Here is an 18,227-nt window from a genome sequence, read left to right on the forward strand (position 1 = left end):
GCAAGATAAAGAAAATAACATTGTAGCATGGAGGCATCTCTGAGATGCTTCGTCAAGGGGGAGCTGTGCAATGCACCATGCTCAGGGCATTTTTTTTCCCTCCCTTGTGATACACTAATAAGGAGCCCGTCGTTCACAGGTTCGGCCCTCAGGAGGATTCCCCATTGCTGCCGTCAGCTCCTCTTTGCTGCCACTGTTCACGTATCACCGGCCAACGGTCAGAGAGGCCTTCTTCTCTCCTAGCACGAGGATGCTTGGGTTGTGCAGCCAGATGCTGATGTCAAGAAGTGCCTGCAAAGGTGGTATCCTGGCTGCTGTTCAGGACAGTGCTCAAGTGCTTTCCTGAACTGCAGCCTCCGAGCGTGTCTCCAATGTCAGACAAATATGTTCGGTCAGTGCTGAGCGCCCGTATCACCCCATGAAGTTGCGGAGGCTGATGGAAACCAGTGACGGAGGATTTCCCATAGCATTTATGAGATTTTGCAGTCTGCATCAGCCCAAAGATATATATTTTGATTATAACCAGCCTGGGAAGTGGACGGAGACCGCACCCCCAGAGAATACCCATTCCCTGCAGCCCAGGGAGAAAGTCTTTGCTGATGTGTCGGAAGCCACTGACCTTCACAGGTGGGTGGAGGACCTTCGAACTGGAGGTGAGTGCCTAGCTTGCAGGTCAGGATTTCATTTCCAACCAGAGTAAAGCCAGGGAGACACCTGTATCTCACAATGTCACCTGAGGAAGAAAAGCAGAAAGGCAGAAGGTCTCAGCTAAGGAGAAGGCGTGGCTCACGAAGGAGTAAATGCACTGCTGTGCACAGGGGACAGTGCTGCACTTGGGCTCTAGTCCTTGAGTGACCCAAGGTCTTCCCTCTGCTATTACAGGAGCTGGCTCACATGTGTAGACTGCTGGGGTCTCCGTGCACAAGAGCTGCACAATCCAGCTATTTTATGCTGTGGAAATACAAATCCACGAGGGTGACATTTGCCCCTATTCAGCATCACTTCTGCCTTCCTTCTGCACCATCCTAGGCCATGGTTTTAAGGAGGGAAGCGATATTATATGCTCCCTGCATGAGGCTGAATTTCAACCAAGCTGAACACCTGCCCAGAGATGTCATGGCCTTTCAAAAAGCCAATGCCACATGCTCCCGGCTTCCTTCTGCTTCTCATGTACCACCATAAACCCTGGGGTGGGCATCCGTGATGCACACACCAGACACAAATCCAGCTCACTCCTCCTTAACATTATGGGGATAACATGCAGGATTACAGATGGATAAATTATGTGGGAATATTGGGAGGTAAAAGTATATGAAACCCCTGGACTATATTCTCAAGATGGCATTAAACTGGTGTCCCCCTCCACTGATTTTGATGGGGTTATGTTGTTTCCAGTGGAGGATCTGGGCCAGGGGAAGCAGATGTTGTGAGAACAGTGGCTTTTTTACTGTGGCTGCTTTTCTGATTGCAGCCAGGCTTTCAAAGCAGGTGCAGCGCTGGGCAGAACAGAAAATGCAAAGAGCTCAGGGCACAGGAGACAAAAGGACTTAAAAAAACAAAAAGTCTCCACCTTCCACGCAGTGTATTATCCTAAATGCCTCAAATATCTTAAGGCTTCAGGATATTACAGAGGCAAATGGCAGTGGTGTAACTAAGGTGGGAGCGTAGAAACACCCATGACCCCAGCAGTGACTGACTTGACCCTACAGCAGACAGCACTGCCCCGGGCCTGCCCCGGGTGCAGATTTGTGCTGCTACACCTCTGGCAAATAGCTCTGTGAGCTTCTAACCAAGACTTGGCCTTTTACAAATGAGCCCTTGCAGCTATACCAAAAAGGACAGAAATTCCAAGAACTATCAAATCCATCTCATTCAGGGCAGAAGCCAGGCACCCAAGAGGGTCAAGCCTCCCCACAGCAAATCATATGAAACAGCATAATTAGATGCTTTAACAGGCTCTTCTGAATCGCACGACATTGGAAACAAGGGACCGGTCTCCAGGGAGCACTGATGCATTGATGCTGCCTAGCTTGTGCGGGTGGAGGGTGAAAGAGGAGGTTGGAAGATGCTACCTATGTTAAATTCTTCATTCGCCGTGATGATTTCAGCATTGGGAACAATGGTTGGAGGATGGCACCTGGAGAGCTGATAGGCTGAAAAAAGGAAAGAACAGCAGATGTCAGTGCATGAAATTGCTTCCAATGGGAGATGAGCCTTTTACGGACAAGGCACGTACAAGCCTAATAACAGCTCAATGTTTTGCAAGAATCCATCTCCCGAAAATAAATTGCCACTGCTCTGAGAATTGAGAGGGAGTGAGGGGGGAGTCCAGAAATCATGCTCTGCCCTAGTTACTATAATATCTGGGCACCTCACAATATCTCAGTGACTTAGGAAAGGGCTGTTAACTCCGTTTTTCAGGGTGAGATCAGAGATATGGAAATGAAGCGACTCGGCTGAGGTCGTGCAAGAAGTCTATCGTGGGCTAGGGGACTGAACACACGTCTGCCAAGCGCTTGGGTAGGGCTATAGCCACTAGACCATCCTTCCTCTTCCTTGGTAGCCCCAGGGATAGGAATGATGTTACTTCTGGTGCTTTATGAGAGAAACCATCTGTACCAGTTGATGGTCAGTTTTGTGCCTTTATGCCCCCAGCATAGAAACAGTATGATCCAGCTGCCAATCAAGCAACTTGCATTATTTCAGCCAGGGCCAGGGCGAGCACTGAGATAGCTAATGGACACCAGCATACCTGGAGGCTGGAAAAGTACAGGTGAGGACAAGGAAATCTCAATCCCTCCCTCATCTGATTTTGCAAAATGGGTTCCTGGGAAGTGTGTTGTGCTCCCACCATGGACAGCACGTGCTGTATAACCACGATGGGAGAAGCCTTGGAAGGAGGACAGCAAGGAACCCTCCCTAGCTGGGCTGCTGCTATTTGCTTTCTTCCTGAGTGGCTTTGGTTTGCATAGGATCCCATCTGTAGCAGACTGCAAGCTTTCCAGAATCCAAAGCCATTGGGAAGCAAGTCTGTAATCAGCATGCAGAGCCCTTGTGTGCCCAGTCAGGGTCATCCCCATTCGACGGGCAGAGAGCGGCAACCGATGTTTGCTTGCGTGACTCATGCTGCGATGTGAACGCGGTGCATAGATTTTGCGAAACTCGGTAGAAGATTCGAGGCAATCTCATGGGAATTAGGTCAATCCTGCAAGAGGGAAACCTTAGACTGCTCTGAAGCCAAGTCAATAATTCTCGATGAATCATTATTCAGGCGCTGCATTTTTTGCTGCCTGTTCTTATCCTGGAACAGAGGTTGAAAACCCCACTCGTTTATTTTTAACTTGGAATTATTCATTAGTTTCTTCTGCAAATAATTCCTGGGGTGCGGGCAGTTTGAATTTCAAATGCCATCGAATTTGCAATTTACAATGAAACGGATGTCAGTCGCCTATCTGTACCTGATGTAAAACCACAGAGCGGATTTGGAGCGATTTGTTCAATTATACAGTCCTCCGCCGGTGCTGTGTGGACACACGTAAGACACGCCTCCTCCAACCAGGGAATAGAAACGCCACCGTGTGCCCCACTCACCTGACCAAACACTGGGCCGAGAGCAAATTTTGCCATCCACCGGCCAGCCTAAAATTAACTATATGTAAAAATCCAGACAATTCAATAAAACAAATCTGCAATACAGAAGCCGATGAGGGTGAAAGATTTCTGCCGCTGCTGCTTAGAGAAAACTCGCAGGGACGGTGAGCGTGGTGAAGGCACCCATCTAGTTTTGAATGAATATTCAATGAAAGCATTTACTGTTCGTTGCTCAGCTCTGCTCTGAATCTGCACTCCTACACTCTCCTAACCCAGATAAGTGTAAATCTCTCAGCAATGTATTTCAGCCTATTAATCCCAGACACTGGTCATCTGCATTCGTGTTAAATCTCACTAATTCAAACTTTATGTGCAACAGCAGGGCTGGCTGTAATGACACTCCGGAGACTTTTTTTTTTGTTGTTTTAATAATTTAATTAAATATTTAAATATGAATTCAGGAGCTTAGCTTCAAACGTCTATATGTGAAATCTTACCGCACGTCTCTGTGCTCCTGTTTCCCCATCTATAAAGCAGGGGCGGCGGGGGGCAAAAGAGCTATGTCCTATTTCACCAGGGAGGTGGAGACTGGCACCGCTGATAAATATTTATAAAGTGCTTAGGAAGACTTGGATGAAAGGGGTGATTTTTATTTTTCAACTGGTGCACAGGCTAAAGGCTGCATATGGCCCTACGTTAGCAAAATTAAAAACCAGCAATAGAGTAATGAGCTAAATTCAAGCAGAGGAGATCATAGGGGACTGTCAGGCCTGTAATTTTGTGAGACAGCTTCCATACAAATTCTTTGCAACCTATTGCAAAAGCACAATGAGAGGATGAACTAATGAGCGAGAGGAGAAGGCATATTGCAGGGATCTGGGCCAGTTTAACAGGCAAACCTGTCACTCCTCCCACCATGCTTTCTCGGTCACGCTGGACCAGGGGGGAGAGAAGGGAAGGAAATGCAAGGGAATTTCCTGTTAACTCGGGTTTTTCTCCCCGGCTCTCAGAGATAAGCAGATGCTTTAAGACCCCATATGTTCCTTCACTTGTATGCTTTGCCCCTAGATGTAGAGAAGATGCTTCCTTTACGCCTGACAGAAAACAAAGGGTGGAAAGGCCTCTGAAAAAAAAAGCAAAGGTCTGTGAATGTGCACCTGACCTCTGCTTCAATGGCCAAAGCCACCGGCTGACAGAAGGACCTCCAAGATAAGTGGCAGAATGGGCCCTTGGCAGTGAGATGGGAATCCACCTTGAGGATCCCACCGTGACCCTCCTTAAAGATACCCAGTTTTCAGAAAGAGCAAAATAGCCACAGCATGAGAACAAGGCCCCTTTCTGTGCCACTGGCCTGCTGGATGTCTTTGGCAAGTCTCTTCATCTCCATTTCCTATTGCAACCTTTGCCTTCTCTATATAGGGACTGCAAGCATTTGGGGAGAGGGGTCCCTCTGATACTGTCTTTGCACACTCCCAGAATAACAGAGCCCTGATCTCAGCTGGGACTTCCAGGGGTCGCTGGAATACAAATAATTCCCCATCCCACCCGAGCTCTTTCTGGCCAGACAACTATAAAGTGGCTTGGAGACTGCAGCTGTGAATTAATCCCTTTTACTCTGAAATAAGAAAACCAGTGAAAAGCCAAAATAGCAAAAAGAGCCCTGTTGGTAGGGAGAAAAATATCATTTGCAAGCTTTTATATGGCTGTTTGACAGTGTAGGAAAAAAAAAAAGAATTAAATGCTATTTAAAAAGTGCTTGACAGCATCTATTTAAGTGGAGAGATAACCTAGCATTTGGAGCATTAGTCTCTGTTCCTTAAATGGGCCATATTTCAATGCAGGGCTATGATTAAGATGGTTTCAGCATCTGGATAGCAGGGTGCCAATAAAGCTGCCTTCGAAAGCACCTTGATTTGTTTGCACCAAGAGGAATCAGGGTCTGTGACTCTGGAGCACCACAGAGACCCACCAAGAGTTTCTGTAGCAACAATACCCTTCCCCAGTATGTCCACACAGGAAACCACGCTGCCACCTGTTTCATAATGGGAAAACCAAGGACGTTGCACCAGGATTATCTGCCTTTTAGGGCTCCTGGAGTGCGTCCACTCTCTCTCTTTCCCCTCCTCTCTCTTTTTGAAACAGGATATGTACCTTCAAAGCAGTTCTTTTAAGCAGATGCTGTTGGTTCACAATTCCTATGGCTTTGCTGGGATGCCTTGTGTGCCCCAGATTGGAGCACACACCAAGCGAAACCATTCTGATTTCACTTGCACGGATGTAGATCCAAGACAAAGGCAATGGCACTCAAGGGACTGACTGCAGATCTACACTGGTAGAAGACTAGCCCTGTGTCAGAGTGAACCGGAGCAGAGCAAAATGTGACCCCAAACCTGATCATCCCCACTTGTGTGCACAGAGAACACACAGGTCCCGTTAAGTCCGATTTTCCAGAAGGGTGTGTGTAACTGTAATACCAGCTGAAGTCAACCTGTGGTCTCCCAGGCCATCGATAGACATTACATTTTAATCTGGACTACAGCTGTCGTTATATACACGTGGATGTCTGTAATCCGAATTAAAACTGGCTCCAGTCTGAATGAACTAATGAGGATTCAAATTAATGTGGACTAGGGCAGTTCAAAATAGGCCATTTAAACGTTATTAATTAACACGTCTGTATGGTGTTGCTTTTAGGAAAAAATGTCCTTAGAAACTCAGTCGATGAGCATTGCAAATATCGGTCCTCGCAAGGGAAGCTCAGTTGGGTTTCTGCGACACAACAGAGGCTATGAGGCATAAGTAACACCTTTGCATAGTCAAATGTGCAAACAACACCTCACCATGACTATGCATCAGTATCCTAAGTCCCCAGCCCTGCCCAAGCACAGTCCTGGTCTGAGCTCCCTTGCCACCCACCGCATCCCTCCCAACATGTTAGCTCATGGTCATCAAAGCTCAGGTCAACTCTACCCATTAAGGCTTCTGGAACAGCACTTTAGATAATGGGCAGTAGGTTTGTACCAATGCAGTAGTGCTTAAACAAGCTTATTATCCCTTCCTAGGGTGCTGACAGACATGGGGAAAAAACCCCCAAATAGTACATTACCAGAAGAGGAATCACATCAGTTTGACCTGACTCCCCAGCGTCCATATGGCTGTGCACTTCAGCGGTTCTTGCACACCTCAGTAGGGCTTTTTAGATAAAACAGCCAAAACGTCCCGCTGAAGTGTGTGAGCTATACAGATACCGGGCAAACCGGGTCAAATTGATGCGACTCCTCTTTTGGGCATGCATTGTTTGGCATGCTGAAAGCAAAGCACTGGTTTTTGTTCCCACATATTTGTAAGCACCCCTAATTACTTCCAACCACAAGTGCTAAGCACAGAAGCCCATACACAGAGGCTGCAAATTGGGTCTGTTAAGGGGCTGATGGTCAGTGATTGTCTATTAACCCTTAATTCAAACTGTGGGATGCGAATCAGTTAATACGGTTTATAAAAGAGTGAGCGCATGTACAAACGACCCTAGAGGTCTCTGATGATCAGGCTAATGTATATATATGTATTTAGTACCAGTGCAGAATTGTGGCTGGGCAGTAGTAGTAGCACTAGTATTAGTAGTAATAGTAAGAGGAGGAGGAATAGTAGTAGCGGTCTTTTGTTTCAGAGAAAGACTGTCTGAGCTTGGAAAAACAGAGGTCTTTTGACTCCTGCCTCTAAAATGAGGGTCATTCTTGCCCTCCAAGTGAAGGCTACCATTTGGTACAGAGTGATGTGGGGGGCTGAAACAACTGGCATTTGTCCTTGAAACACTCAGCATCAGCTGCTCAGGATAAGGGTTAAGCTACAGCAGTGGCAAAAGGGAGGTGCCCAAGTTTGAAAAGGATAAAAAGATTAGATTTGGGAATATGGATCTCTTAGTTGCTTATTTCCTTGCTCTTTTATGGTCAATACTAACGGGATACACATTTGAAGCCACCACAACTGAAAGTTAACCAACAGAACGACGTTACACTTTCTGACACGTTATTTCTTTTAAAATGACGACTTTTCACTGAAATTTTGAATTTCAATAAAATAACCTAAAGTTTTGCTGGCCTCTTCAACCTGCTTTAAACAATGGCGTTTTCAGGCACACTGTTAATTATGGGTTTCATAGTTGGTAGGATCAAAGGGATGTGAGCAGATCATCACATTTACAGAAAATATTTTACAAAGAGGCTAACAAGGCTAACTAATAGATGCTTGACCAGATGGTTAAATAATTGCCGCATAGTCCAAAAAGAGAAGCAGCTGTGACTTACAGCTACCTATTGTACCTTCTGCTGAGGTGCTTATGCACAGACATTCATGCCAGTAACATCTAGTGATTACTTACTGGCCTTTTTTAAATCACTTATAAAAGGAACTTTGATATCAAGTGGGACCAAAATTGGAGAGTATAGCTATATGCTGGTGGACATTAACCCTACTGTCTAATTCTCACCAAAGGAAGCATCGACTGAGCTACAGATGGATTTTTGTACTGTACCTTTCCCTGTCAATTTTCCTAAACTGAATTTATTTTTGCCTGTTATACACACAGCTGTGCATTCATATATGTGTGTGTGTGTCTCTCTCTCTATATATATAGACACACACACACAACCCATACACCTTCCAGTGTTTTAATAACAACTCTTTTGCAAGCCAAGCAGACATTCTTTAAACCTCGACTTTCCCTATATTACTGGCCTTTTCATAACTGAACGTAAGCTACAGCACACCACACCACACAGACTGGCACATAATTGATGGTAGACTTTGTTGAACCTGTTACATGTGAATTACTGCAGCGGGAGGAGGTCTCCATTTGCACTTTCTGAAATCCCAAGTACTTCCACAGGAACTTGTTAGCTAATCCAATTTCAAGTCGGACTCTTGTTTAGCGATGGAGAGAAAACTCTCTCATTACAATGTAATACCTAGCATTCCCCTAGCGTGTGCTGTGCTCATACCAATGAATCCCCAAATAATTTAGGGATTTACAAGAATCATTTTGCTCGCTGGAGAAATGAAGCCACCTCTGGGCTGGAGTGTGGAGGCGGCTGATGGAAAACAGCAAGATTAGCCAACCAGTTTAGCATGGGATTGGACGAACGATACCGTATCCAAGCTGAAACAGCAGGGAGGGGGAGTTTTTCACAGCAAAATGGGTTTACCCAACATGGAAATTGCCAAGTGCTGTGAGACATGCCCTGGGATTATCACGGCTGCCTGTTCGCAGGCTTTTGGGCGGTGGTCAAATTACCGAGGCATTGCAGATATACCTCTATTTCAGCATGGCGTGTGCAGAGCCTTGTATTCCCTCTCTCCCCCCACACCCTCTAGCCTACCTCCAAATACATCCCCCTTCCATGAGCATTACTTCTCTTCTTGGTCCATCACGACTAGGCTGCACCCTTTCCATACCCTGCAATGCTGCTGCACTGCAAGGCGCTAAAGCACGGGGTGGTCGCAGAGATATACAGACCGTAGAAATAGATGGCAAATATTCCACCGTTGGCTGCATCGCTGTGGAATTTCATCAGGATCTGATTGGAGGAGCTTTGGGTGGATTTCTTTGCCGAGTTCCCAGTGAACACGCCCAGCTGTGGGGCTGTTTGCTGTGGCCCATCCCTAAAAAATGCAAGTCAGAAATGGAAGACTGCAAAGACAAGACACTTCTCTTCCTGTTATTCCAAATAGAGACTAGCCCTTTGCATGCAGATACATTTACCCCCCACCCCCTGGTCCTAGCATTGTTTTCATCACCATGGCCCTAAACCCCCCTGGAGCAGCCATTCTGGGTGGCCAGCTTTACCTCCATCATGGTACAAGTGAAGTCTTCCCAGGCAGGGTGGGCCCATGCATTTGTAGATCGAACCAGTGACTTGTTTTTTTTTTAATAGAGGAGTCTGCACATGGAAAACTAAGCCCAGATTTTCCCCAAGAGCTCTGGGTTGGGTGCTGAGCTGAAAATGTCATCTCACATTTAGCCCAAAGCTCTTTAAACAAAATTGTTTCTAGCATCCTCCTTGTTGAAGCAATGCAACTAGGTTACTCCCGTGCCATGCATGACTTATCCTTCCATCTCCATAAAGGAAATGAAGACCCCACCCTGCAGTACTCTTGGCCCCAATGTCCATCAACAGGGCTCTGCTGTTTTTGGCTGAGTTAAGACCATGAACATCAGCTGAGAACTGGGCTCCCAAAGGCTCAACCAGTTTACAAAGCACCTTTGGGTTTGAATTGGGCTCTCTGCACCTGAGATGGTGCTAAGCTACCAACAAAGGCGTTCTATGATTTTAGTTGGGATTGTGGAGCTACTGATATCTGATGACAAAGCAAAAGCCAAAGAGGACATCTGCAAATGTCAAAGATTTACCAACGGTTTTTACCAAACAATATCTATCTAGTACAATAAAGCCATTCAGCAAAGGAATAAACTAGCCCCTAAAACATGACTGTTGGAGAAATCAGAAGTGAAAGGCAATTCCTATTTTGCTAGCTTGAGCAAGATTCATTTCAGTTACATTCAGCTGGAGATAAAGACCCCATTTTACCATTCGTATAGTCTCCTCGATAAAGCCTCCAAGGCTCCCCAAATCACGTTTTCTTATTCCTTTCTGCAGTGTTTCAGAGATGGAGGAACAGACACAAGAGAAAATCCAGCAGGAGGAAGAAGGACCTGTAGTCTTACCGTGTCCAGACACAGGCTACAATGCTGTCTTTTGTTTTTTTTCCCCCAAAAGAGACCCAGCCTTTAGGCAAGCCAGACTTCACAGATCCTCAGTGGGGCTTGCATTTGTTTAACCAGACACTGGAAGAAGGTCAATCTCTTTTATTTTTAGTAGCTGATGATTGCAGAATTAGCACTAAGACAGATCTGAGAGGGGATATGAGGCATCGCTATTCAGTCAAGATTGGGATGACACCCATGGAGCTATGGGCCAATTGACATCAACTGAGGACCTGCCTATAAATCCGTTTCCAGTCCCAAATCATCAGCTTCCAACACGACCCCTGGAAGACCAATTTACTCACTGGTTCATTCCCTTTGCTGGCATGTCCCTGGAACTGTAACCTGCTTTGCAAAAGAGTACCATTGAAGCTTAGCTTGGAGACAATCTCTCAGATCACCTCGCCCATTCCTATAATGCAGCTCACGGTCTTCTAGATAAAGAGCCGATCAGATACCGACAGGATCATTAACATGAAAGATCCCAAGCCTAGCTCTATTTCAAAACCTGTCTGTCCAAAAGCAACCTCCCTCTCTGCTTTCAAATGCTTCGTTCCCTACAGATCTCTGTTTGCTGCTTCATCTAGTATTAGCTCTTAAGCATGTGCTTAACTCTAAGCATGTATATTGGACCACTGACAAGGTCTAAATACCCAATGTTAAGCACCGAGGCAGAAATATAGGTTGCTACCATGCTGCCTCCTGATGCACTCACCAGACAGTGATGAAGTCATTGTAAGGCTCTGTTTGCAGCAGGGTGAAGTTGAGGTGTATCCCATATCCTACAGGGACTGTCAGGATCCAGGTGCAATCCTGGGAGTTGGGGTATTGGTTGGGGAACCCCGGGGAGTAGACGGTGCCATTCTGCGTGGTGATGTTTCCTCCACAGGGGACTAGACATCAGTAACAAAGAGAAACACAGTCCAGTTAAAAAAAGTCCTGCCTATAACATCTCATCCCACCCCTTCCAAGCTGTTATTCCTCCCTTTCCTTCCACAGCCTTGATCCCTTCAGCTGGAGTCTGCAGCTCGCTCCCAAATCCATCAATGTCCCTCTGCTCCTTAGCTCCAGAAGAGCATTCAGGCCCCTGATCAGAGGCTAAGCCAGCTGCCTAACCAGAGCTCCAGCTAGCACAGAGGACTCAAGACAAAGTTACAGTCTGAAGTCAACTTCCCCAGCAGCATCACACTGCTTCTGGTCACACGAATGATCTGATGGGAATGAAGGAGCATCGTGTAAGCACAAGTGACTGGTCTCAGCCCATACACATTATGATCAAGAGGCAGGTCAGACAGACGAGGCAGAAACTATCATTATGTTTGGATCTGAAGCCATGGACCCAAGCCAAGTGGGAACTACAGGGACATGGGGTACCTGAGTTTTCAACTCAACCGTGTTGCAACAAACCCTGCTCAGGGCTTCAGAACCATGCAGAGACAGCCGGAGGCTTCCTGTACACGGCTGACAGCCACGTATGCCAAAAAATACACCCCATGCACTGAAGCATGGGCTTGGGTTCACCAGGAGCATTAATCCATGAATAAACACCCCGCTCCTGATTTGATCAACCCCAAGTATTTATCCAAACGGAAGTATGGCATGACCTCGGCCAGCATGAATGTGGCAGGGTAGCTGGTGTTTCACAGAATGGATCTTGAAGCAAGGATATATGGGAAATAGGATATCCAAGAAGAGCACAAAACAACTGCAGATGCATCCTCTGCCTGAAGAAGGGTGTTTGCATCCAAAAGCTTGCAAAGCAGAATTTTTCCAACTATTTTAGTTGGTCTAATAAAAGATACAGGATTTACCCACATATATATTCACACTTTGTATTCGCTAACTGGAGTCAGGGTCCTGTAGTGCTATATGCTGATCAGGCGCATGAGGTATTGCCTACATAACAGAATGAAGGTATGGGTATAGCACACACCAGCAGACCTGTGCTGGTTTAATCTAGCTAGCTCATGTGACAATAAAAGTGAAGGTACACTGGCATGGGCTTTAGCATGTGCTATCAACCAGAGTATGCATCCAAGGTCCTGGAGTGCTTTACTACAGCTACTTGTGTGACTTCAATTTTACTAGGATGAGCATACTGATATTGGCCCTTCATTACATTGTGTAGATTTTGCAAGCTACACAGAAGAGTTCAACCAACTATGGACAGGGAAATCGCTCCACAGAAACCTGATGTGACCTGCTTGCACAGCAGATCATTGATAGAGCTAGTGATGGAGCTGAGGCTTTTGGACTCCCGCGCAGGTTTGACCCATGGGGTTTCTCCAGGATGGCAGATTTCTGTACAGAACTGTCCCAAGTTTGCTTGGAGCAGTGTTGTTATACTTTGCAGTCTGACGGGCCCCGTGGAGACCCTCTGTGACTCTAACTCTCGCGCCTTTTGGGCTGAATTCTTATAGTTTCATAGTAGCTAGGGTCAGGAGGCACCTAAACAGATCATCCAGCCTGACCCCCTGCCACAGGCAGGAATGAATGCTGGGTTCACAAGACCCCGGACAGGTGATCGTCCAACCTCCTCTTGAATTTGCCCAAGATAGGGGCGAGGACCACTTCCCTGGGAAGTTGGTTCCAGGTTTTCGCCACCCTAACTGTAACATATTGCCTTCTGATCTCCAACCTAAACCTACTCTCCATCAGCTTATGACCACTGTTCCTGGTCACCCCAGGTGGTGCTGGGGAGAAAAGGGCTCTGCCTATTTGCTGTTGATCCCCCTGGTGAGCTTGTAGGCAGCCACCAGGTCCCCCCTCCGCCTCCTCTTGCTGAGGCTGAACAGGTTCAGGTCCCTCAGTCTCTCCTCGTAGGGCCTGTCCTGCTGCCCTCTCACCAAGCGGGTGGCCTCCTCTGACCCCTCTCCAGGCTGGCCACATCCCTTTTGAAGTGCGGCGCCCAGAACTGGACGCAGTACTCCAACTGCGGCCTGACCAAAGTTGCATAGAGGGGGAGCATCACCTCTCTGGACTGGCTTGAGATGCACCTTTGGATGCATGACAAGGTATGGCTGGCCTTGCTGGCTGCAGTCTGGCATTGGTGGCTCACGTTCATCCTGGAGTCAATAATGACTCCGAGATCCCTTTCCGCCTCTGTGCTTTCAAGAAGGAAACTCCCCAGCCCGTATGTGTGCTGGGGATTCCTTCTCCCAAGGTGCAGCACCCTGCATTTGTCTATGTTGAACCCCATCCTATTCTCATCTGCCCACTTTTGTAGTCTGTCTAAATCTAGTTGCAGCCTCTCTCTCCCTTCAAGTGTGTCCACCTCGCCCCACATCTTAGTGTCATCTGCAAATTTGGACAGCGTGCTTTCCACCCCCTCGTCCAAGTTGCTGATGAAGACGTTAAACAGTGCGGGCCCGAGGACCGAGCCCTGGGGGACCCCACTGCTCACATCTCGCCAGGCTGAGTACAACCCATCCACCACCACTCTCTGGGTGCGCCCCATCAGCCAGTTTTTCACCTATCCAACTGTGCAGGCATCAGTGCCACAGTCGCTTAATTTATTGATGAGGATGGGGTGAGAGACAGTGTCTTCTTTAGCTTATGCACACTTCACATCCAAGCATCTCTGCTAAGGTCTACAACATCCTCCCTAACTTCTGCAAGTCAGAGCAGAGTCAGGCTTTGCCCTAAAACTCATTTCCAGTCTGCAATGCTTACCCAGGTGAGCAGGTCCAATAAGAAAAGATTTTCTGAAACAGCCAAGGAGACCGGCATGCTTGGTTCCTCTTAATTTTAATAAGAGCTGGGCAACCCAGTAATCCCCTTAAGCAGCTTTGGAAATCTCAGCCTACATGTATCTATTTCAAAATTACAACCTCTCTTACAATTAAATGGGCTTTCTATTGTGACCTGCATGGAAAAGGTGAGGTTGTTAGCCTAAGGCAATGACTTCCCAGGGGCAGCTTTCATGCAAAATACATAGCAAATGTTGGTTGCATTTAAGGAGGATTATATCAAGAAAGGAAATGTTTGCAGCAATCTTAAGAATGCTAATAATTCTGTATATGGGAGATACACAGCCAGGGAAAAAAAGCCCCCAAAATGTACTTAGCCATCTGCTCCTATACTAAAGTATGTGGGAAGCATATTCACACGTTTAAAAGCATTGCAAGACATGCTGACTGCTTTATACTTCCTCTAAGTTTCTTTACGTGAAGGCGGGGCAGTCCTCACTTAAAGAACAAAAGGGATGTTTGGAAAATGTGGGTGAACTTGGTTAAGGGATACAAGGGCTTGATCCTGCTACCTTCAACAGCTAGGAGAGGGCAAAGCACACTGCACAGCAGCGATCAGGATGAATACCTTGTAGGATGAAGCATGGTATGTGTGGTGTTAATCAGACTGAGATTTGCAGCTGGTGCGTATTGCTGGAGTAATCCATTTACCCCAATTGAAGCTTTGGCTCTTTATTTTACATGCCCTCTGACCTTCCAGGACTCGTGGATCAAGGGAGAAAAACAACAATGCCCAAAGCTATTTTAGCACCAGGTGGTCCACAGAGATTGGGATAAACCTCCCTGCTTTGAGAAAGTACCAAGGGGGATCTGCAGTAAGCAAGCTTGGCTTTTTCACGTTTCACACAAAAGGGGCCTCTCCTGGCAGCCAACAGCGGAGAACGCCATTGGGCTGCTTCAGCAGGATGAAGCCCACATCATCCCTGCTCAGATCTGAACAGAAAATCTTAACTTTTCCAGTGACGTCTGGAAGGCTGGACAGCCCCTCCTGGCTCACGGACCCCCTCCAAAACGCTCTGGGGAGTCACGGAGACTGTGGGTCTCGCAAACGAAGACTGCCAGGGTCTTTAAAGAATCCCACCGGGCAGAACAGCACTAGCCACAGCCACGTGAAGCTGGCGCTCAGACCTCCTACCACCGCCACAAAGCCCATTAGCTGCCAGGGTCTTCACTTAGTAGCGGTTCAGCACGGCGGCACTGATTAAATGCATTTCAGTGCAGTGTGGGATGTTACAAACACAAAGAGAAGAGATGATCAAAGCCCCCCCCGCCCCATTTCCCCTCCAACCTTATTTATTCAGCCGCTCCAGCTCATCATAAAGTTTTGACTTTGATGGCTGTCTGAATTGGTAAAAGGCAAAACTTACTTAGGCCAATAAAACATTGTTCTAATCATGCTCAGTGTCAGCATGAAATAGCAGGCTGGGGAAACGGGAAAAGGGAACAAAAAATGAAAACCAGGAAGAGAAGGCTGGCAGTGAGAATCATAAAGCTGTCCAAGAGCCAGCAGTCATTTCTCCGGGTCCATAAATCAGCGCAACAATAATGGTTTTTTTTAGCATAAGCGGGGAGGACAGAGGCTGCAGCTGCCATGTGAGAGAGCAGGGAGACCGCTCTTGGGGAAACAGGCACTGCAAGCAGCTCCCAGATGAGAGCAATCGATGTCTTGGCAATGCGGGTCCCCATGGCCCAAAGAAGTAGGATGCTGGGAGTTGATGAAATCTTGGTTCTCTTTTTATCCGTGTCAGCACGTCACTGGGTGACCTTGGGCAAGTCACTTCATCCTCTAGGCTTCTGTCTCCCCATCCTTAAGAGCGGGGTGGTCAGTAGTAACTCACTGCATCGTGGGGCTCAGAGCTCAGCTACACGGCCAGTGTCCCTGTCAGTAAAGCAAGCCACGCAGACCAGATTCTCGGAGGTGCTAAGGGTATGGGAGCTCTGGGTGCTCAGCCCTTCTCAAGGCCATATGCTGCCTTGCTGCCCAAGCACCAATTCCACAGTTCCCGGCAGTGGAACGAGCAGAAAGCAAAGAAGTGAGCAACGTGTTTGATCCCCAATCCCAGCATGAGACTGACCCTAACTCGGAAAGACAAACCCACGCTGTTCTGGCGAGCCCCGAACTCGCTGATCTGAAATGTACCCCAAAATCTCCAGGGTGGCCCACGGATACAAAGCACAGCTCAAACTCATCTCTACCGGCGCTTGTTTCCAGAGGTCCTTTTGTAGTCCCTAGGATCACAAAGTGTTTTACAGATGTGAACTGCTGCAGCTGTACAAACTGCATTTTGTCCACCATGGCGATGAATCTAGCTCGGGGGTGTGACAAATTGGCTGTCAAACAACGCAGAGCAACAGTACGGAGTGACATAAAAAACAGGAAGAATGATGCCTCAGAGGCTTACGCGAATATGCTATATGGAAAATTCAGTTCCCCGTTTTTTTAACCCTCCTATTGCTTCTTCCTGGGTCACTGAACAGCTATCACAAGTCTGATCCCTTTTTGCTACCCAGCATCAGCACACAGCCAGAATCCACCAAGTTGAAGCAGGTCCAAGTTAGCAGCTTGGGCTTTGGCCTAGAAAGAAGGTGGATTTGCAACACCAGGGAAATGTGAGTTTTCCTAGGAGGTCTCCTCCAGGTGACTGGTTGTGATGGAAGCTGATAAAGGCCCAAAAGGAAGAGCAGAAGTCCTTGGGTTACCCATAAGACCTCCCCGCCTCCCTCCCCGCACCCCCCAAACCATTCTGAAGATGACCCAATAAAGTCATACCTTCACACCTGGGCAGAGGGTGGTCCCAATTTCTATTGGTGCCATGCTGACATGTCAAGACAGGGTGGCCAATCAGTTGGTATCCAGGAAGGCACTCAAAAGATATGGATTGGCCAACGTTGTAGCCGGCTCCCCTAACGACACCGTTTGCAAAAGGCTCGGGGTCAGGACACTCCTGCAGCTCATAAGCTGGAAATAAAATAAGGAGACACAACCTGTGCTTCAAGCTTTTTTTTGTTTTGTTTTGAAAGAGGTGTAGTCACAATTTACCCCAGCTAAGGCTTAAGAGACACCATCCTCATTAGATCATGGTCAGCAACCTGACAGACACAATTTCCCCATAGGACACTTGGTTCCTTAATGCTCAAGCTCCTTGACGCATGGCTCATAGCAATCAATCAAACCCCATTATGTCGGAAATCAGAATGAGGAGGGCTTGCAGCTAAATGAAGCGGTCTAATTAGGTATAAAACCTAGCTCCTCCCCTCCAAGTGTGACTCCATACAGGACCGCAAGGGGTTGAGGAGCAACACACCCCTCTGGAGATGCAGTGACTGCAAATGTCCTGACAGGTTTTCAACAGCCGCATTCATGGAGCTGGAGCCCTGCTCTCAGTTTTTCCTCTCCTCCCCGTCCCTCAGTAGCCTGTGTCCTCAAAGTCACCCTGCAGCTCACTTCTAATTGAGGAAATCTGCCTCCTTTTCAACCAAACGCATATGATTTTGATGACAAATGGATGGCAATTGGCTAACATGCTCTGCCTGACATCATAAATTATTGGTCAGCCCTGCTAGACCTAATTTGCATAGCAATTTCCATGAGATTACCCATGGTGCCTTGGAGCATGCATTTCTTTCTAAATTGTACAGGAGCACATGAATTATATGGTGCATACACAGGGAAGCCAAGGCAAAATTAATGTTTTCAATTAGGTCTGAGTAGTGGCTTTTATTGCTATTTCTGGGGAGTCAGCCCTTTTCCAGCTTTTGGCTATATCACCCGGACAAAGATATACACTCTGCCTTTCTCACTCCAAAGGTTTTCCTCTGATGTGGTGGCAGATCACTTGGCGCCCAGTGGCTGCACACCATGCCACTGTCATCTCCGTCATTATAGAGAAGGATACCCCATTCTCCTATTCCCATAGGATACCCAGTCTGTGGATGCTCACAGGCACCATAGACTGGTAGGCACAGGAGGCCAACATGTCTTTGGGAACATACTGACCCATGCGCAACTCTGCATTGAGAGCACGGGACACTCGAGCTCTCTGCCTGGGCATCAAGTGTGTCACAGACAGTATTACTGCAAGCGAAATGCTTGTTCAGGCCCCTCGACTCAGACACAACAGGGCTGT

The 18,227-nt window shown here is 47.3% G+C and overlaps 1 protein-coding gene across 4 annotated transcripts in view; it reads right to left on the reverse strand.

The window, feature by feature from the left end:
- CSMD2 (CUB and Sushi multiple domains 2) overlaps positions 1-18,227 on the reverse strand; it is a 651,518-nt gene that overhangs the window by 73,116 nt on the left and 560,175 nt on the right. For all 4 annotated transcript variants that reach the window (XM_014605014.3, XM_019487966.2, XM_059729594.1 and 1 more), the window contains 5 exons: positions 16,871-17,059; positions 11,067-11,244; positions 9,104-9,249; positions 2,073-2,153; positions 620-733 (listed from right to left, as the gene is read on the reverse strand). In XM_014605014.3, the coding sequence (XP_014460500.3) occupies positions 620-733; positions 2,073-2,153; positions 9,104-9,249; positions 11,067-11,244; positions 16,871-17,059 (708 nt within the window). The remainder of the gene's footprint in view (positions 1-619; positions 734-2,072; positions 2,154-9,103; positions 9,250-11,066; positions 11,245-16,870; positions 17,060-18,227) is intronic.

The sequence above is a fragment of the Alligator mississippiensis genome, chromosome 6 (assembly GCF_030867095.1).
Source record: "Alligator mississippiensis isolate rAllMis1 chromosome 6, rAllMis1, whole genome shotgun sequence".
Lineage (NCBI taxonomy): Eukaryota > Metazoa > Chordata > Crocodylia > Alligatoridae > Alligator > Alligator mississippiensis.